At 62.8% G+C, this 27,585-nt stretch overlaps 1 protein-coding gene across 1 annotated transcript in view; it reads left to right on the top strand.

Annotated features, from left to right (window-relative positions):
• Positions 1 to 27,585, top strand: part of SDK1 (sidekick cell adhesion molecule 1) — a 793,009-nt gene that overhangs the window by 718,690 nt on the left and 46,734 nt on the right. Inside the window, exons 29-34 of the mRNA XM_057750135.1 lie at positions 5,986 to 6,180; positions 7,647 to 7,848; positions 14,716 to 14,819; positions 17,171 to 17,241; positions 24,128 to 24,263; positions 25,594 to 25,653. Coding sequence (XP_057606118.1) covers positions 5,986 to 6,180; positions 7,647 to 7,848; positions 14,716 to 14,819; positions 17,171 to 17,241; positions 24,128 to 24,263; positions 25,594 to 25,653 — 768 coding nt within the window. The remainder of the gene's footprint in view (positions 1 to 5,985; positions 6,181 to 7,646; positions 7,849 to 14,715; positions 14,820 to 17,170; positions 17,242 to 24,127; positions 24,264 to 25,593; positions 25,654 to 27,585) is intronic.

Here is a 27,585-nt window from a genome sequence, read left to right as displayed (position 1 = left end):
GCGGTGGGAGCCACCTGAGAGCGGCCGCCCCTCCCTCACTTGCCCACGGCCCCACAAGCCCTTAAATGCTGTGACGCTCACGTGATGCATGTGCTGTTCAGACCCACGCGGGTCTGCCCCGCCAGACATGCCGGATCCTCCCCCTCCACCCGCTTAGAGGGAGGCCTGCCAGTGAGGGCTGAGCCTTGACCTTTAGCTTGCTACACAGGGCGTGTGGGAACTCTGCCAGGAGTTAGGAGGTCGACTGAATGGGACCCATGTTTGCAAATGCATAGTTTTGCTCCACTGCTGCATTGGTCTGCCCCCGGCCCCCAAACGGATAAGCTGTAAAACCAGCGAGCCACACGGCGTCTGGGCTAGGCTGACGCTCGCCCACGGGAGACGCGGCTGCTGTGGGTTCCGTGAGCTGTGGACGGGCGTTGGTGGGGCTGCCACCACCCACACCCCCCCCACCGTGCTTGCAGAGCGGTCGGTGGCACCGGGCCCCCTCGTGGCCTTGGGCCCAGGGCCCCAGGGATGGTCACTGAACAGGCGACTCTCAGCCTGTTGCCTTTCATTTGCCCAGGAAGCACTCAGTCCTTGTAAAAGCCTCACCTCCACCTAAAATGTCCACGTGACCCTCCAGTATCGCGCTGGGGTCCGTCGACAGCCCACCCACTTAACTGAAGCAGCCGAGATGCATCCCCTGTGCCCCCACAAAGGCCTCCAGCCCTCAGCGGCATCTTCTCAGACGTTCCTGCTTGCCCCTCCACCACGGGCCGCCCAGACCCCTCCGCCTGCTCATGGCTTCGTCCTCTTTCGGTCCTGATTTTCTCGATGAGCCACGCTTCCTCATCTTGCGGGCGCTTTCGAGCTGCTCAGGCTTCTCTCATCCACGGTTTTCATCTTCAGCTTGGATCCCTGTGGCTCGCGTGTGGCCTTGCTCCTCCGAGTGGCTGTTTCACCACGATGCGCCGTGACCTTCAACAGCAGGCTGCTCTCGGCGCCTCTCTTCCCGCCGCGGGTTCCCTCCCCGCGCAGCCGCGGCCTCTGACCTCACATCGCTGAGACCCAGCTCGTGTTTCTGAGCTTGCTGGACCCAGAATCACCTAACGAGCCTCTCCCCGCCCCCATGTGCCCGCATCCCTCGGCGCTCCCCGTCCTTGTTCTGACATGCAAGCCGGCGCTCACTTTCTCGCGGCCGCTTCCGTATAGAAGCCCCTCTGCGGCCGCCCGTCCCATCCGTGTCGAGGTGAGGTGCGGGCATTCTTCCTGATGCTCAGGACACCACAGAAGGGGGACAGGAGGCACATGGTCTCTGTCTTAGGGCCCGTAACGGGGGCACACACGAAGCCCTCGCGCTGAGGAATATTCTCCCAGTGGCTCCGTGTGGGACCCGGATCAGGGAGAAGAGCCCGGGTTTCCTGCAGTTCTCTGGGTGGACGGGAGCCCCCGGGGCTCGGGCAGAAATCGCCGTCGAGTGGGGAGCGTGTGGCGTGGGGCGGAGCCCCGGCCTCGCCCCACCTGTCACCCCCGCTCGGCGGCTCGCTGTTCCTCTCCGGGCGGCTTGGCCGCGGTGACCCACGGCAGCCCCGTGGACTGGGACGTGCACAGTGTCCTTCCCTTGTGCCATCGCTGTCCCAGTGCACACCGCGCTGTCCTCGTGTCCTGCCTTGGCAGCTGGCAGAGCCTCCTGGCTGCGGCCGGGCCAAGGGCTGGCTCTGCAGCCGTGGCTGAGCCCGCCTGCTCCTCGCCACCTGTCTGTCCCCCCTCAGGCGTGGCGGCTTTGGCTCCGGGCCCTGCCGCAGGGGACTTGAACCCCGCCTCTCCTGAGCCCCTCCCTGCACAGGTGCCCCAAGGCTCTCCCAGGCGCCCCATGTCTTTGGCCGCCGTCTGAAACAACACGTCCGCTCCTGTGGAACGTCGCCCACGGGAGGCTGGTGCTTGAGTGCAGCCTCTGGCCCTGTGACGTGCCTCTTGGTGCGTCTAAAAGCCTTCTGGTTTCTCCTGCTCTTCCAGTCACCTTGCAGGTACCCTGTGGAGGGCCAAATTGTCCTCCGTTTTGTCTCCCTTTTCTTCACGTTGTCAGGATCCTATCATTCTAGAGCAGGAAGGCGTTCTGTCCTGTTTACTGGGTGCCCCACCCCCGTCCTCGGGTGTGACGTGGAGATGCTGTCCCGTGGCTCGTGGACCGTGGACTGTCCCGTGGACTGTGGACCCCCACGAGGTCTGCCTGGGGCAGAAGTGATGCGCCTGGAACTAGGGGCCCCTAATGGAGGGGCTGACGGTTCTCATTATTCGTAGCTAGAAGCGAGAAGTCAAGAGTTGAAACTTACCCGTGGTGAGAAAAGCTGGGCCAAGTTAGGACGACATCCTGCCCCATGGCCAGGGGCTTCTCAGACAGACAGACAGACGAGACTATCGAGAAACGGACGACAATATGCCATCCAGTGTGGGGGTGGTGAGGCGGCCTACAAGAGAAAGAGGACAAGGAGGGAGTGAGGGGCCACGTGACGTGACCTGCACAGGTGGAGGTGAGGTCAAGGGTCCCCCTGGAGTCATGCACTGGGGGCGGAGGGAGGGCAGAGGTGGAGCCGTTGATGGAGAGCAGACCTGAGCCAGCTCGGGAGGAGGAGGGGAGGGAGGCCCTTCGAGAAACCAGTTCCTGTTTTGTTCCCAAATCCCAGCTCACGAAGACGTGCCTTTGAACAAAATCTTAGTCTCATCCCAGGATTTTTAACCCCAGCAGCAGATAATCTGAGCGGAAATGAAACATGAAGAACAGGCAGCAATGAAAGCACATCCGTAGTCGTGTCCTGTTCCTAAGAGCGCAGAATTCCTCGTTAATCCAGGCTCGCTGGGTGCAAGGCCATCTGAGTTAGTGAGGAGTTTAATCACGCACGTGACCCTCCAAACGCAAACAGACGAGCTCAGGGACTGAGGCCGCCGGTGGGGGGAGGGGGGAGCTGAGGGGAGCGCCGTGACGGGTGCCGGGGCCCCTGGGACACTGCGTGCTCCCTGCCCGGCAGTGGCCGCCCTGGTGTTCCTGGCATTCCCGGTGCCTGGGCCGTGTTGGTGGGTGGTTTCTGCTCCTCCCGGCCATCTGAGGTGTAGGCATGCCTTCTCACACTCTGAATAAGAAACCTGGTCAGTTCGATCCTACCCAGAAATTCAGTGTGTACACAGACAGGGCCCAGGCCCCAGACGTACCTGCATTCGTCTGTTTCTAGTGCAGTTACTTCTTTGTTCTTTGGGGAGTGTTGGTGTCTCTTCGTCACTAGGGATGGTATTCGAATGGCCGAACTCACTCACCCTGGGCCCCACCTTCCTCTTGAGGTCTTTAAAATGTTGTGTTTGGTCGTGTTCTCATTGGTGGTCTGTGTCTGCCTGTGTGGTCTTTGTGCTTAATTGTAAAGTTCGGTTTGTCTTTGCAAAGTATCTCTCCTGGGTCTCTTTCTTCAGTTTGGGAACATGCGTGGGATAACGACGGCAGTCAGTTGCTTTTGTGCGGGACACAGGCTTTCCTCCAGCGGCCAGGTGCACACGGGGGTCACTGCCAAGGCCCCGACCCCCGGTCCCATGTGAGGTTTGCTGCAGCCTCTGTGGGAACCACACACCCCTGCGGACCGTGCTCGCCTAGGACAGAGGCTGCCTCCCCGTCTCATCTCCCTGTGTGCCCCTTGAAATCGCTGAACATGGGCATCGCTTTTCATCTGCAAAACATAAAAATAATAATACGATGCATAAAAGCCGGAGTAGATGTACTGAGGTTAGAGCAGGTGTAGGAACGTGGATTTCCATCACTCTGGTAGCAGTGGGTGAGTTTCAGGAGAGCGTGGGCATTAGTATGTCAGATAGCAGAGATGTAAATGTATCTTCCGTGTAAAGGCCCAGGCCAGGGGAGAATAGAAGAAATGATGAAACAGATCAGGATCATGTGACAGACAAGGGGGAGGCGAGAGGAAGGGGTGCCTGGTGCTTCCACCACGGTCGTGGCGAGGAGCGAGCAGGTGCTGTCGAGAGAGTCAGAAGACCAAGTAAATCGAATCAGCTGTGACTGTCGGGGGTGAGGACCAGAAGCACCAGAACAGACGCAAACCCGCCGGAGGGTTGGGAGCCGACCGCAGAGGTGTTAACGGTGGAACGTGCTCCCACGCCTTGTGGCTCCCGGGTGCTGTCGCCCCTGGGAGACACGCACTCATGGGCTGGACACTGAGGGACCCGCTCTCTTTGCTGGGAGCCTGGGGCAGATGCTTTCGTTTCATGGGACGGTGTGACTCAGTGGAGAGTGAAGGCTTTTGAGCCAGACAGACCCAGGGCTCAGCCCAGCCCTGCTGGTGACCTTCTGTGTGATCTCAGGCAGACCGCTTACCTCTCTGAGCTCTGGGGCTCCCTGGTGGGACCACCGGAGGTTCGGGGTGTGCAGCCAGAGGGCTCTGCGAGGCAGCTGCCCTGACCATGCTGCCCTGGTCAGGATGCTAGGTGCCCGGGAGTCTCAGGGCTTGGGCTTGGGCTCCTGAGGCACCTGAACCACCAGGACCAGGCAGGGGCAAGGGGAGGTCAGGAGAAGAGCACCTGGTCGTCGGTCAGTAGAAGGGAAAGGACAGGTGTCCAGCAGGACGCCCGGGGCAGCTAGTCGCCACGGCGGGGCGGGTGACCATCGGAGGCAGAGCAGCAGCTGTAAGGGCCACTCAGGGCCTGTCCAGGGTCCTGCAAACCCACTGTGACAGTGGTCACTGTGGACAGGGCAGGGCTGCCGGCCCCCGTCTGCGTGGCCGTGGCAGTGACCCACAGTGGTTAGGGGCTGGGTGCTAGGGCACGCTCCGCGTCTGACTCCACAGGACCGTCCTCCTGGCCCCCACGTGGCGGGGGAGCCTAGGCTCCTCACACAGGTGGGCAGGTGACAAGGTGCAGGAGCTGGCAGGTGCCAGGAAGCTCGGCCACCGATTGGGCCAGAGGCCGTGCGAGCAGGAAGTCGGAAGGAGTCCGCCGGAGCAGGGAGGCCACAGGCGCGAGCGGCCAGAGACCCTGCCACGAGGGCCAGCGGCCTGTCTCCACAGGGGCCGTCCACCCACAGGAGGCCCTGAGAAGGCACAGCTGGCCGAGGGCAGGGTTCAGCGCCGCCAGCCTGGTTCCCTGAGGGTCCCTGTTGAGCGGAGCTGCTTGTCATTAACCGTGTGGAGGCCACGGCACCACCACTTCCGGTCTTAGCGCAGGACTCAGCAGCTGGACCGCAGTTGTCTGCAAGCCCAGGAGGCTCGGGCCAGGTCTCCACGTCCACGCTGCCTCTTCAGACGCAGGTGGAGGGGCCCTGGCAGGGCCTGGTGGGGGAGGCCTGGTCCTTAAGGACATCCAATCAGCCATGAACCCTTGATGATGAGATCGGGGGACTTTGAGAGATGGTCAGTGCCGGGCTTCCGCCCTGAGCTCCTGCTTCCTCGACAGTGACAGCAGGGAGAGCTGTTTCAGGGGATCCCCCAGCTCAGAGCCACAGGGGCGGGGCTTCCGGGGGGAGCAGGGGCCCTGGGCTGGCAGGAGGAAGGGGGAGGTTGTGCAGACAGACAGACAGGTTCTGAGCGCGGGTGTGCACGCCCCCAGGGCAGCCAGCCGGGTGCTCAGCTCCGGGGAGAAGGGCACTCCAGGCGAGAGACCCTTGGGGGTTGAGGGCGGGGGCGTGGGGGTGGGGAGGAGGGGCAGAGAACGCGCCCGCTCCCTGTGCTGCCCCCACAGTTCCTCTGGGCACCGAGGGCCATGGAAAGAGGAAGCTGTTTTCATGTCTGGTTCTGTCGGGGATGAAGAGGGGGCCTAGCGCCCTGAGGCCCTCCCTTCATCACTGGGCCTGGCTTCCCTCCCAAGGGTCCAGCCTGCTGCTCAGGTGCTGGCCCAGGAGAGGGAAGCAGCGCAGAAACCTGTGGCTCTGTGAGGGTTCCCGGGGGCTGGGCCGGGGGCGTCCCTGTGAGGGAGGGGACGGCTGACCCGTGGCCCTCGTGCCCCCCCCCCCACCAGGGTACCAGATCGCCTACCGCCTGGCCAGCAGCAGCCCGAACACATTCACCACCGTGGAGGTCGGCGCCACCGTGAGGCAGTTCACGGCCACCGAGCTGGCCCCGGAGTCCGCGTACGTCTTCCGGCTGTCGGCCAAGACCCGGCAGGGCTGGGGGGAGCCGCTGGAGGCCACCGTCATCACCACCGAGAAGCGAGGTGAGACCCTGGGCCCTGATGCACGGACAGGCGGGGGGAGGGAGGCCCCGCGTGCCTGCGCGTCCATGCAGCACCGCCGAGCCCTCCCTGGAGCTGGGCGCACCGTGGGGCTCCACGGGCGCACCTGCCCCAGGCCTGCGCTCTCAGCTGGAGGTGCAGCTCAGGTTGTGTAACTGGCCCAGGGCTGAACAGTCGTCGTGTCTGAGGGCTCCCCGACGGCAGGCGCCTGGTCTCCGATGTTGAAACCATGTCCCCGGTTCAGCAGGTCCCAGTAACGTGTTTTCTACCCTCCAGTCCCAGAAAGAGCTGTCTTTACAGGCGCCGGGCAAGGTGCACGAGGCACGTTACGTAGTTAACCGCCCCAAAGCCGCAGCGCAGCGTAGGTGAGCCCCACTTCCATGCAAGAGGAGGCCGAGGCCCAGGCAGGGCGGCTCGCTGCCGGGACGCAGACCGTGCCGCCGGCCGCTTCCTCAGTCAGGCAGCCCCTCTGCAGCAGGGGGGAAGAGACGGGTTTGCTCGTGGTTTGATGTGACTTAAACCAAACCCAAGTGCAAGTCCTGATGTGCACTGCCTTCAGGAGGCAGGCCTGTCCCCTGCTTGGGCCCCCCACGTGCCCCTGCCTGCAGCCCGTGTGGCTCAGGGAGAGGGGCCCTGGGTAGCTTTGCCCCATCCAGTGAGTCCAGGAGGGGCCTGGGAAGTGGGGGCAGGACGCGGGCTGCTCGGGGAGGGAGGAAACGGCTGGGCCAAAGCGTGAGCTTCCGCAAAGGACACTGATTGCGTCGGGTCCAGGGCCCCTCGCAGCCCGTCACCGCGGGGCCGGCTGTCCGCGGCTGCTCCATTTCACGCCACACATTCTAATCGGAATCGATACACTTCATGATGAACAGTTAGACGATGATTCCTCCCCCTGCAGAGTTTCTCTGTTGAAATCGGTGGGGTGCGGAGACAGGGCGATGGGCGAGGGACCCCCACTCAGAAGCCAGGTCCCAGCCCCGCTCCCCGCTCCCCATCCCTGCAGGCACGGCACGGGGCGGCCGGTGACGGCCCCCAGGCACCCCCGCTCCACATGCCTTTATGGCTTCGGGCCCAGGCCGACTTCTGGGGAAGGAAATCAGGGGTAAAGATGCACTGATCCCAAGTCAGAGAGCGGAGGGAGCCCAGAGGCCCTGCAGGTGTCATCTCGGCGCCTGCAGTGGCGGTGCCGTGGAGGAGCGTGGGGGCTGTCCCCCCGTCTGTCTGTGTCTGCGCTGAGGGTGGAGCAGCCCAGGAGCAAGCAGGGGTGTCCAGTCAGCTCCAGGCTGGGCCCCCGCCACGGTCAGAGCCCCGCCCGCCCCGTGGCGCCAGGAACGGTCCGCAGGCCGCCTAATCCTCGCAGCCGGCTCTCTGGGCGGCCACAGTGCCTCCCCCCGCCCCTGATTCCACCAGAGCCTCTCACGTGTCCCTGACCTGTCCTCTTTTGGTTGCAGAGCGGCCGGCGCCCCCCAGAGAGCTCCTGGTGCCCCAGGCGGAGGTGACCGCACGCAGCCTGCGGCTCCAGTGGGTCCCGGGCAGCGACGGGGCCTCCCCCATCCGGTACTTCACGGTGCAGCTGCGTGAGCTGCCCCGGGGGCCGTGGCACACCTACTCCTCGTCCGTCAGCCACGAGGCCACCGCCTGTGCCGTCGAAAGGTACCGAGAGGGCCCGGAGAGCCCTCCCCGGGGCACGGGGCCCTGCCCCTGCGGGACGCTGCCTGGCCCTCCCCCGGCTCCTGCCCTGAGTAGGGAGTCCGCGCGGGACGCACCTCTGTCTCCCTGCCCAGGTTTCCTCTCCTGGTCGGCGCTCCCGTGCCGCGCCCCGGGGGGCCCACGTCCTGCGTCCGCCTCCAGACGCCCACCCAGGCCCCTTCCCCACCCGTCCTTCTAAGCAGCCTGGCGCAGGGGGCTGGCCCACCGCAGGCCCTGGGCCCCGACGCGGCTCGGGGGAACAGGCGGCGGGGCCCTGCACCAGGAGCGGGGCTGAGGCTCCCCGTCCCCCGAGAGGCAGCAGTCGGGAGGGCGGGGCGGTGGGGGTGCGATCCCGCCTGCCCGGGTCGCCACGTCACAGGCCGACGGCACAGGCCCTGCTCCGCGCTGTCTCCACGCCAGCGAGGCCGACCCGTGTGGCCTGGGTGCCGCCGCTGCTTAGTGACGGCTGGTGGGGCGGGAGCAGGGCGCCCCCAACCCCAGCAGCTGTTTGGTGAGCTGCGGGGCAGGGGGGAGGGGCCGCGCCACCCCCACCGCGGTGGGGCCCGCCGCGCCGGGATCCCACCTGGGCCTCTTCTCTTGGCTGCCCCCGTTTACAGTGGCGGAGACAGGCCTGGGAGGGGTTAAGTCACCCGCCAGGACCCTCCAGATGGAGCCGTCTAGCCGGGCAGGTCCACGAAGTGGCCTCAGGCCCCGCGACCTCACGTCCGCCAGGAAGGACGCCCTGGCCTGTGAGGGCAGCCCCGGGAGAGGCCCAGCATCTTCACTGTGCCTCCCACCCAGCCCTGACTCAGTCCCTTTCTGCCAGGCTCACGCTCGGGGGTGGGGAGGGGCCACGAAGTCGTGGGTCCCACGGTCTCTTTTGGGGGGTCCTAGAACCCTCGCAGGACCTCCCGGGGGTGGAGGAGGCCAAGACTGTGGTTTCCTAGGCTGACCAAGGTCCTCTCGTGGTCCAGAACGAGCCCTGTGCTGGGCACGGTGCTACGTTCACAGCCGCCTGCTTGTTGAATCCCCAGGACAGCTCAGGGAAGGGGGCATCGCCATCCCTGTTCCCAGGGTGAGAAGCAGGGTCAGAGGTCAGCACCTGGCCGACAGCCCCACCCAGCCAGCACGGAGCACGTGTGGGCTCCCTGGGCGCCCACGCCCACCCCCCACTCCCCCACCCCCCTGCAAGGTTGAGCCCAGGCATCCTCAGAGACCCCGGAGGCACCGCTCGTGCTCTGGAACCGGGACTGGGGTTGGAGTGTGGCACTGTCCCTGTCTCCTACGTGTGACAATAGCGGGGCTGAAGGAGAAGGGCACCACCTCACTGGCCCGAGGATCTGGCACTGATGGGGGTAAAGCTGGCGTCCACAGCGGGTGCGGTCGGCTCTCGGGGGGGGGGGGGGCTTTGGGGGCAGAGCCCCCGGCTCACGTCTGCTTTCTGACACCCAGTGCGTGGGTGACGCACGCGTCCTTGTCAGCCCTCATCACTTGCCTTCCGGGCTGTTGCGTGGTTTGGAGGTGATACAAGCTGCCCTGAAGCCCCAGGCCCCGGGCGCTGGTGGCCTCTGTTGCAGTATCCACAGCGTGGCCATCCGCTGCCCGCCCGGGAGGCTGTGTGGTCAGCCTGCGTCCTGACGGGATGACCTTGAACAGCCCGGGCAGCTCACACAGACCTCCTGCGGCTCTGCTTTGGCACACAGACCGGGTGCCCCCTTTGGAGGTGACCTTCAGAGCCAGTCACAGGCCAAGAAGGAAGGCAGCTCATCAGCTTATAGCTACGGCTCCTGGGACCCCGAGTGATATAGACGTGGTCACAGTGACCCCTTTGTCCCGTGATCCAAAAAGCTCTCAGCTGTCTGAAGATGGAGGAGAGTGGTCCCCACGCACACGTGCTACTTCCTGAAGAACCAGGGTCGCTGACTCCTGCTTAAAGGCGACACTTGTTAGGTCCATCGCTTGCGAGTCGAGGTTTAGGAAGCTGGTGACAGTTGCTGCACTGTGCCCGCCCGCCTCGCGGGGAAGATGCAGCTGGAATGGCACCCGTCTGGATGTTCACCGCGGCCCCGTCCTCCCTGCTGTCACTGTCATCGTTGCCACCATGACCGTCTCAACATCACCCCGCCCTCTGTCAGTCCCCGAGCAGTTTCCACATGTTGTCCCACAGGCCGTCCACAGGGAGCTGGCCCTGTGGGGACACGTACCGGGCTTTTGACTGTTCCCGTTGTGCAGATGAGGACGCAGAGGCAGATCCATGCTAGGTAATGAAGGTGCCTCGGCTTCTCCGAGTGGAGGGGAGAATCCCTTTCTGGTTTGAACATCCGCTGGGCCTGTAGCTCAAAGCTTCACGGACACGGATCACCCAACTGATTGACGCGGGTCTGGCTGTCGCGGAGAGTGTTTGTCATCTGCACCCCGAGCTCTCAGCAGTCCGTGTGCCCCTCAGTGGCCACGGGGCCTCGGAGGAGCGGAAAACGGGGCTGCTCCTTTCGGCTCCAGGTGGAAGAGGTGTCGCCGTGACGGACAGCCGCGAACGGCGGCCAGGTGATTCGGCTCTGGCATAGTCAGAGCCTGTCCCGCGGCGTCCGCCAGTGACCACGGCCCTGGGGCCCGCGGGGTGCAGCTTCCCTGCAGGGGAGGGCGCTTCACTGCAGACACCCCCCGGCCCGGGATTCTCCTGCGGGCCCGGGGCTGGGGCGCGTGGCTGGGCGCCCTCGGGTGTACATAACCCCACCTCCTCGTGTCACCACCTGAAAGAAGAAGAAAGATAAAAATCCCACTGCCCCTCCTGCCACGGAGCCTCCTGAAACCTAACAGACCAACGGTGTGCTGGGGACTTCACGTGGGAAAGGAGAGGTCCCTGCTTCAGGACAGACAGTATAATTTGGTGCAGGAGAGAATATTGTCAGTTTCCTAACGGGCCAGAACCAGGACTCATGCTTCCTCCCATCAGTAGCAAACACGTACCGGGCGGGACACCGGAAAAGCAGCGTTTCGTACTCTGCCGCAGTGTAATCTCCCTTCCTACTTCATAGTCCTGACAGCTGTGTTCTTCTGGGTTTTTTTTTTAAAACACATTTTTACATTTTACTGTTGCCAGTTGCAGAAAATCCACTAGTGGCTGGAAAACAGAAACGTCTAAACAAAAGTTTAAAACAAAACGTTTATGTAAATCTCGTGCCTGTACCTACATGTGGTGAACGTGGGTCCAGGGTGCGGGGAGAGGCTGGGACTGAGGGAGGTCTTTCAGCATCACTGGTTCTGGCTGATGGCTGCGTCCCTTAGAAGTGCAGTGTATAGAGAAGGGCTCCGAGCACACAGCCGCGTGGACGTTCTGGATGGCCCTCGAGGACAGAGCAGTGGTGGCATGGGCTCGGGTGATGGCTGTGTGTCCAGTTCCCGGGGGCCCTGCTGTTCCTCTGAGCAAGGACAGCCTTTGGGAAGACAGGGAAGAGAAAGTAATGTTTATTAAGCACCTACTGTGTAACCAAGTGCCAGGCTCCATGAGGCGGGTTATGTAATTTAACTTCCCCTGGAAGCCCAGGTATCACTACCTCTGCATAGATGAATCAGGGGAGAGTCAGAGAAATTAAATGATATGCCCCAGTTAGGAGTGGTAGGCTGGAATTTGAATTCCTGCTTGGCTGACTCCCAAGTAGAGGCTCAAGGAAGCCTGGAAGAGTGAATAGAGAGCAGAACCAGGGGAGATCGGAGGGTTTGCTCCTTACCCATTTATCAGGTAGTCCTAGAAGCCCTGTCCTGCCCGGGGGAAGCCCGGCAGGAGTGGGGGGCGGGGATGAAGGTGGTGATGGGGGCGCGCTAGGGGTAGAAGGTAGACCAGTAGTCCAAAGGAGCAGCTCCGCAGACATGAGGAGCCCACAGAGGATGGAGACCAGGAGACAGACACAGTAACCATGGTCACCTCTGCAGGGCGACGCGCTGGCCGCTGCCTTCATGACCTCTGGTTGCTCTTCGCCTGTTTTCAGGCACCTGGCAGGGCTTCTTGCTGAGAGGGTAAGTCCTGCAGCTCAGATGCCTTCCTGTCCCCTGCGACTCCCAGGGACAGTCATCGGTCCTATGGGGGGGGGAGCCTACATAGCTCAGGTCTGATGCCAGGGGCTTTGCTTCCAACCCCATCTGTCTCAGACCTGCCCGTTCATCCAGCCATCGGACATCCTGTACCACTCCGCTGCTATGTCCCCTGGCTCCTCGAGACCCCAGGGCTCAGGAAAGAAAGGGTGGTCTTCAAAGAGCTTGACCTTTGGCCTCAGATCCTGTAATCATTAGGAAAGATTGAAGTACTGAATACAGTGTAATAAACCACATGCACTACCGTGTCCTGATGGCAGCGAACCAGACACCAAAAGTGCTGCACGTGAAGACAAGGGTCGTCCCGGGCACCTGCCACACACGGGCCTGTGCTGATCTTCATGTGTCCTCTTATTCAGGCCTCCCAAGAAACTTCAGAGACAGAGAGTGTCACCCAGCCATTCATCCCTCCCGCGGGTTTCCACGGAGCACCTCCTGGGTGCCAGGCGCTGCAGTCGATGCTGGGGACAGGGCAATAAATGGGGCCTTGGTCCCTGTCCCCAAGGAGTCCTGAGTCTTGTAAAGAGGACAGACAGTCGTCAAGGAGACAGTTAATTACAAGTTGTGGTGGAGGAGACGAGGACGTGAACGGGTGCAGGGGACAGCGGGCCGGGCACAGGCGCCCCCTGGAGCCAGTCGAGCGGACCCCTGCAGGGCAGGAGCCCTGTGACCACGGCTCTGTCCTGAGCTCTGGCTGTGGGCCAGGCTCCCCGCCACCCATCTCCTGAATGCATCCTGGTGTGGGCGCTTGTCTCAGCCCAGGTGAAGAAACGGAGGCAGAGAACCTGCCCAGGGTCCCGGGGAGTCAGAAGCGGGCGGTTTGATGCGGAGTCTGCGTTCCCAGCAGCCGCGCGGATGCGCCTTCCGACGCGCTGGATGGAGGAGCAGGAGCTCGCGTGCAGATGTGGGGGCTCGCGGGTGAGACAGAGCTGGGGCAGGAAAGACGTGGTTACCTCCACCATTCGTGAAATCGCTCCTAGGAAGCTGGGGACAGATGGGAAATTACTTATCTGTTTTAATTGAGTAAAGGACGTAGCCCAGAAACCAAAGATGAATCGTTCTTCAGAGTGGGACTTTAGAAGCTTCTCCACTAAAGCCGGGGCCGAGGCAGGGCCGCCCGTCACTGCTTTTCCTGGCTGCGGCGTCTGGGTGCGGACGGACTAGGGAGCAGGGGGTGCAATCGGCTCTGGTGGGCTGTGAAGCAAGAGCATCCCTTGAGGTGTCAGCTCCAAGAGAGCCACACGCAGGAGGCAATGTGAGGACAGAGGCGGAGGGAAGCTTTCTGATCGTGGTTTCCGAAATGGTTGTCAGTGTTTCAAAAAGCAGAATCCTTTCCCTGAACAAAGCGGTTACCAGTTACACACCAGCTGGGAGTGGAGCGGCTATTGGTTGATGCAGGAGGAGCGGAGGCCCTGGAGGCCCAGAGGGTTCCTCAGCGTCTCCGGGGTTCCTCAGGGTTCAGTTTGAAAACCGCTGGTCTACAGGCTGGATGGGAAGGGAGGAGAGAGGGCCGGTTGGAGGCAGGAGGGCTTTGCTGAGACCGCGTTGAGGAAACTTGGAGGTGGTTTGGACGCGAGGGACGGGGAGGGAGCGTCTAGAGTCACTTCGGATCTTCGGGTCCAGGAAACAGAGCGGACGGCGGGGCCGCTGCCTGAGACAGGGCTGCTGCCAGGAGGGAAGTGGGGTGCAGGGTCCTCACGCGGCCCTGTGGGAGTGGAACCCGAGGCCTGCCCAGCAGCAGCCGTGCTGGCGGGGGTGAGCGGGGGGACGCACCGCTGGGGCACGCGGCGAAGGCCTGTGTGTCGGCAGCACAGGGGAGCCTGTCTGAAGCCTTAGCTGTGGGTGTGGCTCCGAGCTGAACACACAAGACCCAGTGAATAAAGACCATCTGGGTGGGTGGGTGGGTGGAAGGAAGGAAGGATGGTGAGGAGAGAGGAAGCCTGAGGTGGTGGCACCAAGACGTGCGTGAACGTCCCTAAAATCTCATCCGTGGGCCCGAGGGGGGACACGTGTTCACGTGGACAGTCGACATTGCCTTGGTCGTACGTAAGGTGGGAGGCAAATGTTTCTTCAAGACGAGGCCCCTGTTGCCGTGCCCGCCCCCAGCCGCTGCGCAGTCCGGCGGAGGGCAGGGGCCTGCGTCTCCTCCCCGTGACGTGGGGGTCATGGGGGCTCTACCCCCCGGAGCCGCCCCGTGGGTCAGATGGGGTCACGCGGGCCAAGCACCCGCCCCGAGTCCGGCCCGGCCGGCAGCGCGGAGCTCCGGGAGGAGCGCGGGTGAGCGAGGAAGGAGGGGAGCTGGGCGGGCACGCGCTCCACTCGCTCCAGGTGCGGATCCGCAAGAGTGCTGCTGTAATTAGCTCCTCCTGAGAAATCCTCAGAGCTCCTCAGAGAGCAGTGATCTGCTGCGCACGTGTCTCTAATTGCCGGAGGTGGCGGTTCCTCCCCCGGGAGCCCTGAGCTAAAGCGCCATCCCCCCCCCCCCCCCCCCCCGGCCTGGAAGCACTGCGCTGCCCTTCCCCGGGGACGCCCGTCTCCCTAGACTGGCCAGCGGGCCGTGCTGGGTGTTGGGGGGCTGCCTCCCACACAGTCCCGGGGCCCGGCTCGCTGCTGCTGGCGGCGATGCAGCCCCAGCCCCAGGACGCCCACTGCTCGCTGCCGCCGGGGCAGGGGAGACGCCCTCAGGGCCCCCGGGCGGGCAGGGGAGGCTCTCTGCAGTCACCCGTCTCTCCCGTGTTTCAGGCTGAGGCCCTTCACCTCCTACAAGCTGCGCCTGAAGGCCACCAATGACATTGGGGACAGCGACTTCAGCGCGGAGACGGAGGCGGTAACCACCCTGCAGGACGGTGAGCGAGGGGCCCACCTCCCGCGGCTGCCTGTGCACCCCGAAACCCTGGCTGTAAGAGAAGCCCGTCCCCGCCTTCCGGCAGCAAGGGGTCACCGGAGGCAGCAGTGGAGTTCACGTAGCAGCAGAAGCTGGGCGCCCTGTGCAGCCCAGGCCGTAGATCAGGACTCAGGGCTCCACGCGGAGGGGCGTTTCTCCGATTCGCTTCCAGACCCCGGCAGTCCATTAGCATCCCTGAAACTGAATACTTCACTGCGTCGTCAAAATGGATGTCGGGGGGCAGCTGGGTTTTAAGAGGCTTTCCCCATTTTTCTCATTCACAAGCCATCCCAGTCTTGCCATTTGACAAGAGCACAGTTCAGTGATGGAAGTGAGACCCCCTGAAAGCTCCAGGTGGCTTTTCACCCTCTGTCCTGCTCGGAGGAATTGGGCCTGACGATCCGTCGTGAGTTTGTCTGACAAGCCACAACCAGACCAGGCCTGGAGGGAGCCGGTAGACGGTGTCCCCACGCCCACCCAGTGGACAGGCAGGTCTGGGGACAGAGAGGATCGCGCCGCTGCATACCGAGCTGCAGCTCTGATCCCGGATGGTGAACCCCAACCCTTAGCTCGGAGCTTTGTAATAATCCCCATACCTGCCCCGAGCCCCATCTCCGCAGTCACCGCAGCAGTGGAACCGGGCTCAAACCAGCCCATCTCCGCCGGGTCGCGGTGGGACCTCCCACCTTTAGCTCCGCGCTCTCTGTAACCTAGGAGGGCAGCTTCTCCAACACAAGGCCGCCAGTGACCTGAAGGACCCGCTGAGGGGTTCCGGGGACCCTTCCAGCTCTTCAAGAACGTGCAGAGGTTATTGGCTGCAGCGCAGAAGCCACTGGGGCCCCGCGATCCTGACCGGGGATGAGCCCACTCTGCTCGTGGGAGGCCTCAGCCCGGACCGCGGGAAGGAAGGGTGGGACCTGGCCCTGGAGAAACGGAGGTGGTCTTTTGTGGCCCCCGCTTTAATCCTACTTTTAACACAACTGCACCTAAGTGCTAATTCTTAGAAGAAAGAAAAGGCAGCGCGCTGATTTCTGGGCAAGTCCCTGCACTGCACCGTGGGCGCAGGACGCCCACCCGACCGCCCGCGGCCCTTCCGCTCAGTCAGAAGAGGGCCTCTCTCCACACTTTGATATTCAAATCACTGCTTTTGATGCACCTATCGTGTCATCTTTCTTTTCTGAGATGTGCAATCTCTCTTTGCCGTGGAATGGCCTTGTGTTTTCATTGCGTTGTCTCTGAGTCCAGCTCTCAGCGAAGCCTGACGGGCAGGACGGACTCCGGGGTTGGGGAGCCCTGCGCTGGGGGAGGGGCTTGGGAGTGTGTGGGTGGTTCGTTAATAAGCGTTTTTTATTATGAGGTTTCGGGTACTGAGACCGCCCCGTAACCGTCATCACGTGTGACCAGGAACGCTGGAGCAGGGCTTTAAGACAGGACGGCAGGTGGAGCAGGCGGGGTAGAGAGCTACCCCAGGGCAGCACGGGGAGGCCTGGCAGGTGTCGGGGAGACTCACAGAGCAGGGACTCAGGGACCCCGTCTGGGATGGGGAGTGGGGTGGGAGTGCCAGGAACACCCCTGGGGGCGGACGGGGGAGAACGCCTACATCATCCCAGTCAAAGCCTGTTTCTGAACACTGACTGTGGGTCAGGTTTCAGGATGTCATGCTGGGAGGGCCGTAAGAAGGCCAGTCCGTCTGCTGGGACAGGGCCGCGCAGGCCCAGCAGGGGCAGACGTGGGGAAGGGCTGTCAGGGAAGGTCCGCCGGACGTGACGGATGCTCCAGAGAGCGGGGCACGGCTGCGGGCAGGGGTCAGCGCAGAGACGCCACCGAGACCCAGACCGGGGCAGACGTCCCTCCGGCCACTGGAAGTCAGCCTCTTTTCGTGACGGTCACGTCCATGTTTAAAGCCAAGAGCACTGTGACCTGGCTCGATCACGTGTCCTGTTCAGAGGTCCCTGTGACCCGAGTACCTTGAAAAACTGATGCTCCTCCTCGGGCCGGGGTGGCCCCCACGGAGACCTGGGAACGGCAGGCGTCTCCGCTGGCGAGAGCGGCTCCCCGTGGGGAGAGCCAGGCCGACGTGTGTGTCTCCGTGGGGTCTGCCTGGGGGGGTGAGGTCGGGAGCGTGAGCTGCCTCACCCAAGATTGAGGTCTTCTCTCCTGGACACAGGCTGGCAGGTGCGGGCAGGACGTCCCCAGGGAAGAGGAGGTCGGGGGCTGGCCCCGCCTCCTCACCGGGCGGGAGGGAGCTGGCTGAGCGGCAGGTGGGCGCAAGTGGAACCACCTGATCCCTGCTTCTTCTTTCTTGGATTTCAGTTCCGGGAGAGCCTCCGAGCTCTGTCTCCGTGACGCCGCACACCACCTCATCTGTTCTGATCCAGTGGCGGGTAAGGGCCCCAGAACCCCACCGTGTCTTGTGAAACCCATTCATGCAACTGCGCAGTCGGCTGGCCCCTGCCAGGCCCCTGTCGGGTGGAGTGGGCTGAAGGGGACACCCCGGGGGGCTCGCACACCGTGCGGGGAAATGGTGTGAGTGTGACCTCCGAGGCGGCGAGCGCAGGGTGAGGTCAGTGCGTTAGGGGGGCTGGCAGGACGGCAGGGCGGTGCCCAGGGCACAGGTGGGCTGAACGTTCCAGGCTTTGGGGTGGCCGCGGACAGAGCAAGGCTGCTGTGGCAAGGTCCTACTGGGTTGTCGTTTGCACACAAATTATCTGCACCCAGACGTAACATCAGCAGGTTTACCGTGTCTTCATTAATTCCAAGACTCTAGTCAAACCAAGGCACGATCTCCCAAATCATCAAATACGCCTCGGTGGCCGCCAGGAGTGCTCTGATGCGGCGTGGGCGGGACCGCTGCCCTCTCTTTGCCTTGTGCCCCCTTGTGGGTCGTTTCTGAAACGGCGAGGTGCGTTGCGGACAAAAACAGTGAGGCACAGGGGCGCCAAGCCCGAGGGCGAGCCCAGCGGAGGGGCGCCAGCCGGCTCTGTGGCGGGGGGGGGGGGTCCCGCCAGGGCCTGGGGGCCGATTCGGGAGCAGGGCTGGAGCTGGGCCGGGCGGCGCACACACCGATGGCAGCAGCCAAGGGCCCTGATGAGCACGGGTACAGCGGCTGGCGGACAAGGGAGGCTGCTGAGTCCAGAGCGGGGGCTGCCGTCCTGGTGGGGGCGGGGGCAGTGCCTACAGCCGGCAGGCCACGGGGAGGGCAGGCGCCGTGGGCTGGGGTCAGAGCCGCGGGGAGCTGAGGTCTGCCTCGCAGTGGCCGCCGTGGGCTGGGCGTCCAGAGAGGGATGTGTGTGGGCAGGAGAGCCTTCCTCCAGGTTGCGGATGATCGTCCAGCTCACGCCAGAGTCACGTCCGCAGTCAGCAGGGGCCAAGCACGCACGACGGTCTGGACCTGGCCTTGGAGAGCGGAGAGGGTTGGTCTTGGCCAGGTGCACTGGACTGGCACAGGAAGCAAGGGAGGGCCAGAGAGGGCCAGGGAGCCCAGGAGAGGGCCAGGGCTGGCCTCGGTGTGCAGGCCCGTTTGGCACTGTGGGACTTGGATCCCCAGAGGCCTCTCTGGCCCCAGTTCCTCCTCCATACAACCAGGAGGTCACTGCCAGGTCCCTGATCCAAGGCCCGTTAGGCCTCTGCAGCCCTGACTTCCATCAGGGTCTGTGGTGGGGAGGTGGGAGACATTCAAAATGGAAACTCAAGGTCCCAAGCACTTCCACATCCCACCCTCCGATAACATGATCAACCAGGACAGATAGGTCCTTCAGAATGTGCTGAGCTCTGCAGGCTCGTGCTTTGTCTGCAGACAGGGGGCTGGCTGCCCGGGAACTGGGGGAGCTCCTTCTCTGTGGAGGCAGCGCTCAGGGCTGTGGCGCCTCATCGCCTCCAAACGCACGGCCGTGGACGCGGTGCTGGCTGTTGGCCCGGCCGGCCCGCCTCTGGCGGCTGGGCTGCCAGCCCTCGGTCGCGGTTAAAACGCTCTGTGAAGCGGCGAGAGCTGCACCGAAGGCGCTTGGCATGTGTGTCCGTCAGCTGTCCCCCTTCAGAGCTCAGCAGAACAAACTAATTGCAAGAAGCCTGAACAGGAGGTGGTCAGTAGGATGCATTGTGGAAATAAATGCCTGTCAACTGCCAGGCAATTGAAGTATAATTAAAATTATGAGTAATTTACTAAATCGGAGCTAGCCAAACAAAGGGACTACGTTTAAATATAGATTTGCATTCCAAATGACATGTTTCACCTGTAAACCTTTCTTTTAGTAATTTGTTTAAAAATGCAAACACTGCCTGCAATTTCAAGGCCGCTGACCTTTTGAAGGGCCCGTCTGTCAGATCCGATTCTTCTTGTAAGGTGATCAGCCTGTGCCTCTCGCGGGCCCCGTGCTGATTGGGACCCGAGGGTCTGCGCGTATATTCTGGACAGCGGTGGCTTTGCGCTCCCGCTGAGGCCGGCGCACTGGACGTTCACAGCTCTGCCCTGATCACAGCGTTCCCGCAGGCTGTGCGCACGCCGCAGCGGCTCACGCAGTCGGCCTCTCAGACGCGTTTCCTCTCGTGTGGATGCAGCGGCCTTTCTCCGAGTGGATTTTGAGGCTGCTTCCTAGCAAAGAAAACGTGCTAAGGGACAGATCACGTCACCTGCGATGGGCTCGGGGGAGGGAGGACTCGGCGCTGTTGAGGGCGCCTCCCTGAGAGGAGTGTGGCAGCCGCCCGGGCAGAGGGGACCGGGTGGCGGGGCCTCTGCAGGGCAGCTCTTGGCCTCTGTTCCTTTCCTCACCACCCGCCTGCCGTCTGCACAGGAACAGCCCGGCGTGGAAAGCTGAGCACCCTGTGGTGGACGGGACAGCTCCCAGGCCTTGTAGAGCTTCCATTTAGTGTACTGAGCTTGACAGGCGTTAGTGTGAAGACAGCGGAGGGGAACGGGGGAGGTGGGAGGTGACAGGATGAAGCCCCCACCCCCAGTAGAAGGCAGGGAGACAGTTATCCAGGCGTCACGTACGGCCGGAGCAAAGATTTGGGAGTGTGATAGCCACTGGCCCTCAGTGCCGTGTTTCAGGGGAAGGCACGAGGGAGCGAGGTTCCCCAGGGCCTCCTGTGCTCCCTGAACCATCAGGACTTAATCCCGCAGGTGGCAGAGGGAACCCCTGTTCTGCACTCCAGGGAACGGAGGTCGTGGGACGTCAGGGGCTCGGGCCCCAGGACGACGGCAGCTGAGCTCCTGCTCTGCCTCGTGCCCACTGTGAGACCTGGGGCTCCGTGTGGGCGCCCCCAAGTCCAGGTGCCCCCACCTGCCCTGTGCGGGAAAGCCCGCCGCACCGGCCCAGCGCGGCCCTGAGCGCTCAGCCAGGACTGAGGCTCCCCTCCACCTGGGCCCTTCCCTCCGCTCACCCCTGCCACCCCCACGACCCCCGCCCTTGTCCTCCTGGTCACCCCAGCTCTCGGACCCCTTCCCGCCCTCAGGAGTGGATGATCAAGGCCAGTGTGCTCCGATCAGCTCATCTGCATTATAACAGGGGCTTTGAAAACTGAAAAAACACTCCGGACTTCTGAAGAGTCTACCTGCGTGTAGAATTTCCGACGTGTGAAAGGCAGAGAGAAGACGTTTTTAGAGGGGACCCCGTCCCTTCAAGCGCCGGCCCGTACAGACGGCTGACCCAGGGAGAACTCAGCCAGAGGTGGGGCCATCTCGACTGGAGCGACCCAGCTCACCCCACGCGCACTGACTGAGCAGCTGCCGTGCCCCAGGCCTGTGAGAGGAGCCCTGGGGAGCTGTCGACGGGCACGAACACGACGCAGACGAGGCCCGGCCCCCACGGGCACGTGCTGAGTCAGAAACCGCAGGAACGTCATCGCCGGGGCCAAGGGCTGGGAGAAAGAGCTGCACGTGCGAAGGGAAGCCTCTCTTCAGAGTCTTGAAACCCCCTAGAGACCACCCAGGCCAGCTGCCACCTGCAGCGAGGACGGGGTTGAGCCCAGGAGGTTGTGCCGCAGCCCAAGCCCACCCTTCAAGGCCGTCGCAGAGCCAGGACTTGAACTGGGCCTGTTGCTTCTGGAACCCTCTGTGTGTCACACGGAGCTGCCCTCCTGGTACCTCCCAGGACACCCAGAGTCGTAGAGGCCTCTCACAAATGACCGGTGGTTTATTCCAAGCTCAAGGAAGAGAAGGTGTGGTTAAACCCTGTTCAGGATCCCGCGCAGGCAGGCGGGCCCTGGGCGTCGCCGTGGGTCGCGAGAGCTGCCCTGGGTGGGGCCTCCGGAGAGGCCGCCCTCAGGGCCGTGGGGCACCCGCCCCTGCTCCCCGGCTGGGACGGCTGCTGCTGGGAGGGCATCACGGGGGTTCCAGTGCCGCCAGCCGTGGAGCTGTCCGTGCCTGCGGCGGGTGTGCGGCGGGCCGTGGGGCTCGGCCTCTGCTCACGCCCCTGCAGCACCCTCCCCACCGGGGCTGCGGGGGTTTGCGCCCACGCGCGGCGGCCTCCGCCTCCCCTCCCCCTGCACCGCAGCCCCCAGGTGTGAGGACACAGGCCAGGGGCCCGGTGTTCGCTGCTGGTTCTAGAGCCACATGGGGCCCCCAGTGAGGGCGTTGTTGAGAAAGCTTTAAATGCTGGAAAATTACCACCATGTGACACAGAGACATGAAGTGAGCAAATGCAGTTGGAAAAATGGCGCTGAAAGGCTTGCTCCACGCGGGGTTGCCACAGACCTTCAATTTATAAGAACAAAATCACAGTATCTGTGAAGCGCAGTAAAGCGAGGTGTCCCTGCAGCCCGCCTGTGGCGATTACTGGAAACGTCACATCCACAGTCATTTTGAGATTCGAATATGACTGGGTGCCCATTGTTTCCACGCGCTACGTCTGGCAGCCCTAGGAGGCAAAAGCAAAATAGCGGGAGTTGCCCTTGCTGTCTGCGCCGTCCTGCTGGAGAGTCTGGGGAGCAGAGGGTCCTGCTCTGTCCACATCCGCTTGGTTCCTGAGTTCGGGACTGTGCGTAGCAAGAGGTCACAGAGAATGGAGTTATCGGAACATCCGGACCTTCGTGGTGCCCGGGTTCAGAGACTAGACCTGAAGGGTGAGAGTTTGGACAGCAAAGCATGTGGGTGTCCTGGGGCTGCCGTAACAGGTCACTGCAAACTGGGCACCTTAGGACAACAGAGCCCTATTCTCTCACAGTTCTGAAGGCCAGAGTCCAAGATCAAGGTGTCGGCTAACTTTCTTTTTTAAAAAATTTACCTATTTATTTATTTATTGGTTGCATTGGGTCTTCGTTGCTGCGTGCAGGCTTCCTCTAGTTGCAGTGAGCAGGGGCCACTCATCTTGTTGCAGACCACGGGCTCTAGGTGCACGGGCTTCAGTAGTTGTGGCACGTGGACTCAATAGTCGTGGCTCACAGGCTCAATAGTTGTGGTGCACAGGCGTAGTTGCTCCGTGGCATGTCCCCAGCCATTGGCAGGAGGATTCTTAACCACTGCGCCACCAGGGAAGTCCTTGTGTTGGCTAACTCTGAAGACAGAGGGAAGCATCCTGCCTACTTCTTCCCAGCTTCTGGTGGCCACGGTAGTCCCTGGTGCTCCTTGGCTTCTAGACGCATCCCTGCTATCTCTGCCTCTGCCTCCACGTGACATCCTCCCTGTGTCCAAATGTCCTCATCTTATAAGAATCTTTGGGTCTTTTTATAGTCTCAGCATTTGTCAGATAATTGCTCGATTCTCTATTGCCTCTCACAGTGTGCTTTGTCTTCACAAACCCGTCACGTTGAACACTTAGGTGCCCCTGTGAATGAAGTATTATATTACCTGACGGTGTTCACGAGTCCAGAGTCTGTGATGGTGTTTGCAGGCCGTCGTGCTGTCAGCGTCCTTCAAGCTCTAAGTCCGCCCTGTTGTCTTCATGTCGTTGAAAAGACCCAGAGAGGACTGGTTGTGGCATTTTGGGCGGTCGGTCCCCAGCTTGTACTTGTAGGACTCAGGACTGCACACATGCAAACGTTTATGTAGGGTTGATTTCTAGACGTGCACATGCTGGATTAAAAGGCGAGTGTATTAAAGACTTTGACAAATAAAATGGCATTGCCCTCCAAGAAGAAGCCAGACGTTGCCTTAGGACCCTGCCTGCCACCGTGCGACGCCTTCCTAGCTTGATTACATCTGTGGAGATCCTATTTCCAGATGAGGCCACGTCCTCGGGTGCGAGGATTAGGACGACAGCATACCTCTTGGGGAGACACAGTCCAGCCCACAGCAGAGGGGCTTCCCCTCCCAAGCGGTGCCCTCCACTCAGGGACCTGGGCGCTGTGACCGTTCTCAGGCAGGCCGTGACTGTGCGGAGTTACCGGAACCCAGGCTGCATCCCCATCCCCGGGCAAGGCCTCGTGACCCCTCCAGCCAGGCGGGCTCTGGGTCCACCTGTCTGCTCACAGGTTGGGAAGTTTGATCCTTTATTTGCTGAGGATCCCAGAGGGGAAGCCAGAGCCCGAAGCCCCAACACCCGGGTTGGTGCTGTGGCCTTATGGGGCTTCCGTGTGGAATGAGACAGCCTTTCTGCTACTGACAGATCTGTCAGCCAGATGGGAATGCCCTCCCCAAACTTATTTATCAACAGAAATCAGCCACAGGGAAAGGGACAGGTGGCGGGGCCCTGCCTGACCAGGCCGCACACCTAGTGTGGGTCTGCGGGGTCCTGGGGTCACACACACGGGGCTCAGATTCTTCCACCATGCCTGCCACATCTCCGAGTCACCCGTCACCCGACTTCCGCTGGGCTCTAAAGGGTCAGACGAGCACCTGCCCCACCGTTGCCAGCTGACATGGAAGTGGGGGGCAGGGGGTTCCAGCCCTGCTCCTGAGTCGGGCAGGGTGGGGGTGACCTGGCCCAGTGAGACGGCCACAGCCTGGGTGGATGGAAGGGACAGGGACTGAGGGGATGGCTGGGGGCAGCGGTGGGCGATGCAGAGCCAGGCCACATCCATGGTTCCCTTCAGCCTCTGGGTATGCCGGAAACAGGCAGCTTCCTCGCCCGTCGGGGACCTGGGCTGCGGTCTCCAGTCTTGGCCCTGGGGCTCAGGGATTCAGGCTGGACGTGGATGAAGTGCCCGTGTCCACACACACGGACACCAGGAACCCCGGGTCCTGGGGAAATGGCCCCGTAGCCTGGTTGTGTCCCCGAGTCCCGTACAGTCCTCATCAGGTGACACCTGCCTGTTTTCTCGCAAACAGCTGGTGACGTCCTCCTACACAGTCAGCTGCACGTGCAGTGAGGCCCCCTGACTCTGGTGTCTTTGCAGCCCCCGAGGGACGAGAGCCTGAACGGCCTCCTGCAGGGATACAGGATCTACTACCGGGAGCTGGAGCACGAGGCGGCCTCTGCCACCGAGTCCAAGGCACCCCAGACCCCCTCTGCTCTGCGGGCCGAGCTCACGGGTGAGCGTTCCCCTCTTCCTGCGTGGGGGCCCGTCGGCGGGGAGGCTCCCGTAACCACACGCGTCTACTCACCCCAGGCCTGCTGGGAAGGGCTGCAGGGGCCAGAGGAGGTGCTCTGCCCCCCACCTCACGAACGTGCTCACAGCTCAGGGCACAGGGAGGGGCGGTGAGCAGAGGGCCCCACGGGCGGGGACCCAGGGAGGCTGCCTGGAGGAGGAGCCATCTGAGGTCATTGGGGTAAAAGGACGTCGCGGAGGACCTGGAGGGAAGGGGGAGACACAGGGCCCAGCACGGCTCAGTGGGGGGAGGCAGGACGAGGCGAGGGGCTCGGCCGGCCAGGGCGGGGCTGCGCCACGTGGGCGTGTGTGCCGCGGGAGGGGGCTCGCAGGCCTCAGGGGACAGCAGGGCCGCCCCAAGTGGAGCAGGTCTGGGGTGCGCTGGGGTGGCCCTGGGGAGCCCAGCTTCCCTGCCGGCTCATGTGTCTGCTCCTCTGCCCCCGCTCCGACGGTCCTCCCAGCCGCCTTTGGGACCGCTCTGGGGCTTCCGGGGAGGTGGCCGCTCTCCCCTCCTCCTGTCTGGGAAGGAGTCTCAGAGGCACCCCCCTTCCTGGTGTCCCCCCCACCCCACCCTGGACACTGCCAGAGAAGATCCTGGAGCCTGACACCCGCGTGCTGGGGTCGGGGGAAGGCTGGCCCGGGCGCGGCGGCCTGCTCTACCTGGGCCTGCTCGGGCCTCGTGTCCGCGTGAGGGTTACGTGTTGGGACAGGCAGCTCCCTGTGCCCCCTTCCCGGCCCCGCCTTCGGGGCCTTGGGGCTGCAGCTTGGCCCCAGCCCCACCAGGAGGAGGACCCCACTCTTGTCTCTTGCTGGTGGCCAGACGGCAACGAGCGTCTCCCTGGGCTGTGTCACAAACTCAGATCCGTGAAATAAGAGGGCGCGGTGGGGTCTGTGCACATGGTCACGGTCTGGCGTCTGCTCCTCCGCTTCCGCCCGGGACCCTTACCTGAGCACAGGTAAGCGACAGAGTACCTGAAGAGGCGCTGCCCTGGGGAAGCCAGCCTCCCTTCCCCTCCTGAGCGGCTCACACCACCTCCTGCCAGGTGCAGATCTGATCCGGCCACGTGAGGGGAGAGGACACGCCACCCTCGCGGGCCGGCGGCCTGGCGGGTCTGGAGGCAGCGCAGGATGTGGCGTGGGAGGCGGCGTGGCTCCCCGGCCAGGCCCCTCCTCCCCCTCCTCCTCCACGTCCGTGGCTGTGGCCGTCGTGGCCGTTGTGGCCGTCACCGCTCCCCACCCACTGACCGCCTGTCTGCTCTGCTTGCCCCTCGCAGCCCAGACCAGCTTCAAGGCCGTGAACAGCAGCTCCACATCCACAACATACAAGCTGACACGTGAGTGACACCCCCTCAGCCTGACTCGTGGGACCGTGGGACCGCATGACAGAGAGCAGCCGGGCGGCGCCACTTGGCCTCTCGGTGACCGAGGGAGAGCAGCTTGGATGCATGGCTCTCATTTCTGGAACCCCCCCCCCCCAACACTGCTGTGCAGCGTGCCAGCCTCGCCAGGGAAACAGAGGAAACCTCAAGAAACAGGCTGGGAGGGGTCCCAGCAGTGGCCCTGGAGTTTGGGATGGAAGGAGAGTCAGAGGGCAGGTCTCCTCCCTGGCTCCTTCGACTTGTTTTTTAACCCCCCTTTTTTATTGTGATAAAACACACATAATGTACAACTGACCATCGTCACCATTTCTAAGTGTACAGCTAAGTGGCACAAAGTACATTCACACTGTTGTGCAGCCGTCTCCCCCGTCTGCTTCCAGAACCTTCTCACCTTCCCCACCCGAGACTCGTCCCCCATTCAGTATGCCCACTCGTCCTCCCCCAGCCCCTGGCGCCCACCCTCTGCTTTCTGTCTCTGAACCTGGCTCCTCCAGGGACCTCACAGAAGTGGGGTCACACAGGATTGTCCCCCTCTGTCTGCCGGGTTCACATCTAGTTTCATCTGCGCTGTGTGTCAGGGTTTCCGTCCTTCTCGAGGCTGAGGGACAGCCCACCACGAGCACACACCCCGTTCACTTATCCATCTGTCCTCCCTTCCCCGTTAACCAAACTGCTTCCTCTCGGATCTGGTTGGGGATGGGTTTCAGTGACTGAACGCAAGGCTAAGGGGCCCCGAGACGATGCACTCCAGCGCAGAGAACGTGGTTGGGCTAGAAAGCGGAGGAGCCAGCCCTCCCCCGGCCCCCGTGTGCGGGCGCTGCAAGCCCGTCCCCTTTCATCCCACTGCCACCTGGGCCAGCGAACCAGTCCGGCGGCCAGGGCAGGTTCACGGAGCTGCCCCTCCTCCCCAAGCATCGCCGTGTCCATCCGTCGTGTGCTCGCTGCCCCCCCACCCCTGCCCATCACTCCCCCGTCGTTTCCTTGTCGGTCCGCCGAGTCCCTCCCAGGCCAGGTGCTCCCCGGACGTGACCTCCCTATGAAGAGTCAAGTGCAGGCCTGGGCCCGTGATGAGGTCTCCCTCCCAGGGTCTCCGTCCAGGCCTTTCAGTCACAGTTACGAAGCACGGGAGGGGCAGCCCCGACCACGCAGCCACGTCCATTCTGGTGTGGCTCCCTGGGTTCCCGGCAGCCACGCAAGTCCGGGGTTGAGACAAAGCCTGGCTGCTTTCGGCTGGACCAGCATAGCTGGACCACATGGGCAGAACCTTGACCATTAAATGTACCTGTATTGGTAAACCAAGGCCTTTGAGGTTTTAACGGCCGTGTCCTAGGAAGAAAAGGGCGGATGAATCCAAATACATCACCCAGGGCAGGTAGCCAAGCACAGGCTCTGTACTAGCCAACGTGGCGAGAGCAGCTGACCTTTAAGCCAAAACATTCTGGAAGGTTCTCCCATCACGTGCCTTTCCTGAAGCCCCACGTGCGTGCCCGACATCTTGGGTGCATGGTTCCTGCAGATCACGCCTCCCGGCGAGCAGCTAGCTCAGGAGAGAAGCGGCAAATCCCACCCGCAGACCCTCCCACCATCGCTCCACAGAAGGTGGTCAAGGTTCTACCCATGTGGTACAGCGGTGCCACGTCTGTTCTGACTCTTAAGGAGATGTTCTGGACCAAAAGGCAAGCCCGAGTCAGGCTCTGTATCCTAGATTCTTTCCCTAGAAGAGGAGCCTGCCGCCGCCTTCCCTGGGGTGCAGAACAGGCTGCGTCTTTGCTTCACCGCTGTCACTAGTTGGGGGAGGTGGGTGCCAGGACGGAGGGGGCGGGCCCCTCGCAGACCTCCCTCTGCAACAAAGAAACCCAGACTCTTCCCCCTGTGTCTCCTCGGGGG

The sequence above is a fragment of the Hippopotamus amphibius genome, chromosome 9, assembly GCF_030028045.1.
Source record: "Hippopotamus amphibius kiboko isolate mHipAmp2 chromosome 9, mHipAmp2.hap2, whole genome shotgun sequence".
Lineage (NCBI taxonomy): Eukaryota > Metazoa > Chordata > Mammalia > Artiodactyla > Hippopotamidae > Hippopotamus > Hippopotamus amphibius.
The sequence above is the reverse complement of the archived record's forward strand: the minus strand, read 5'-3'. Positions and strand labels throughout refer to the sequence as shown.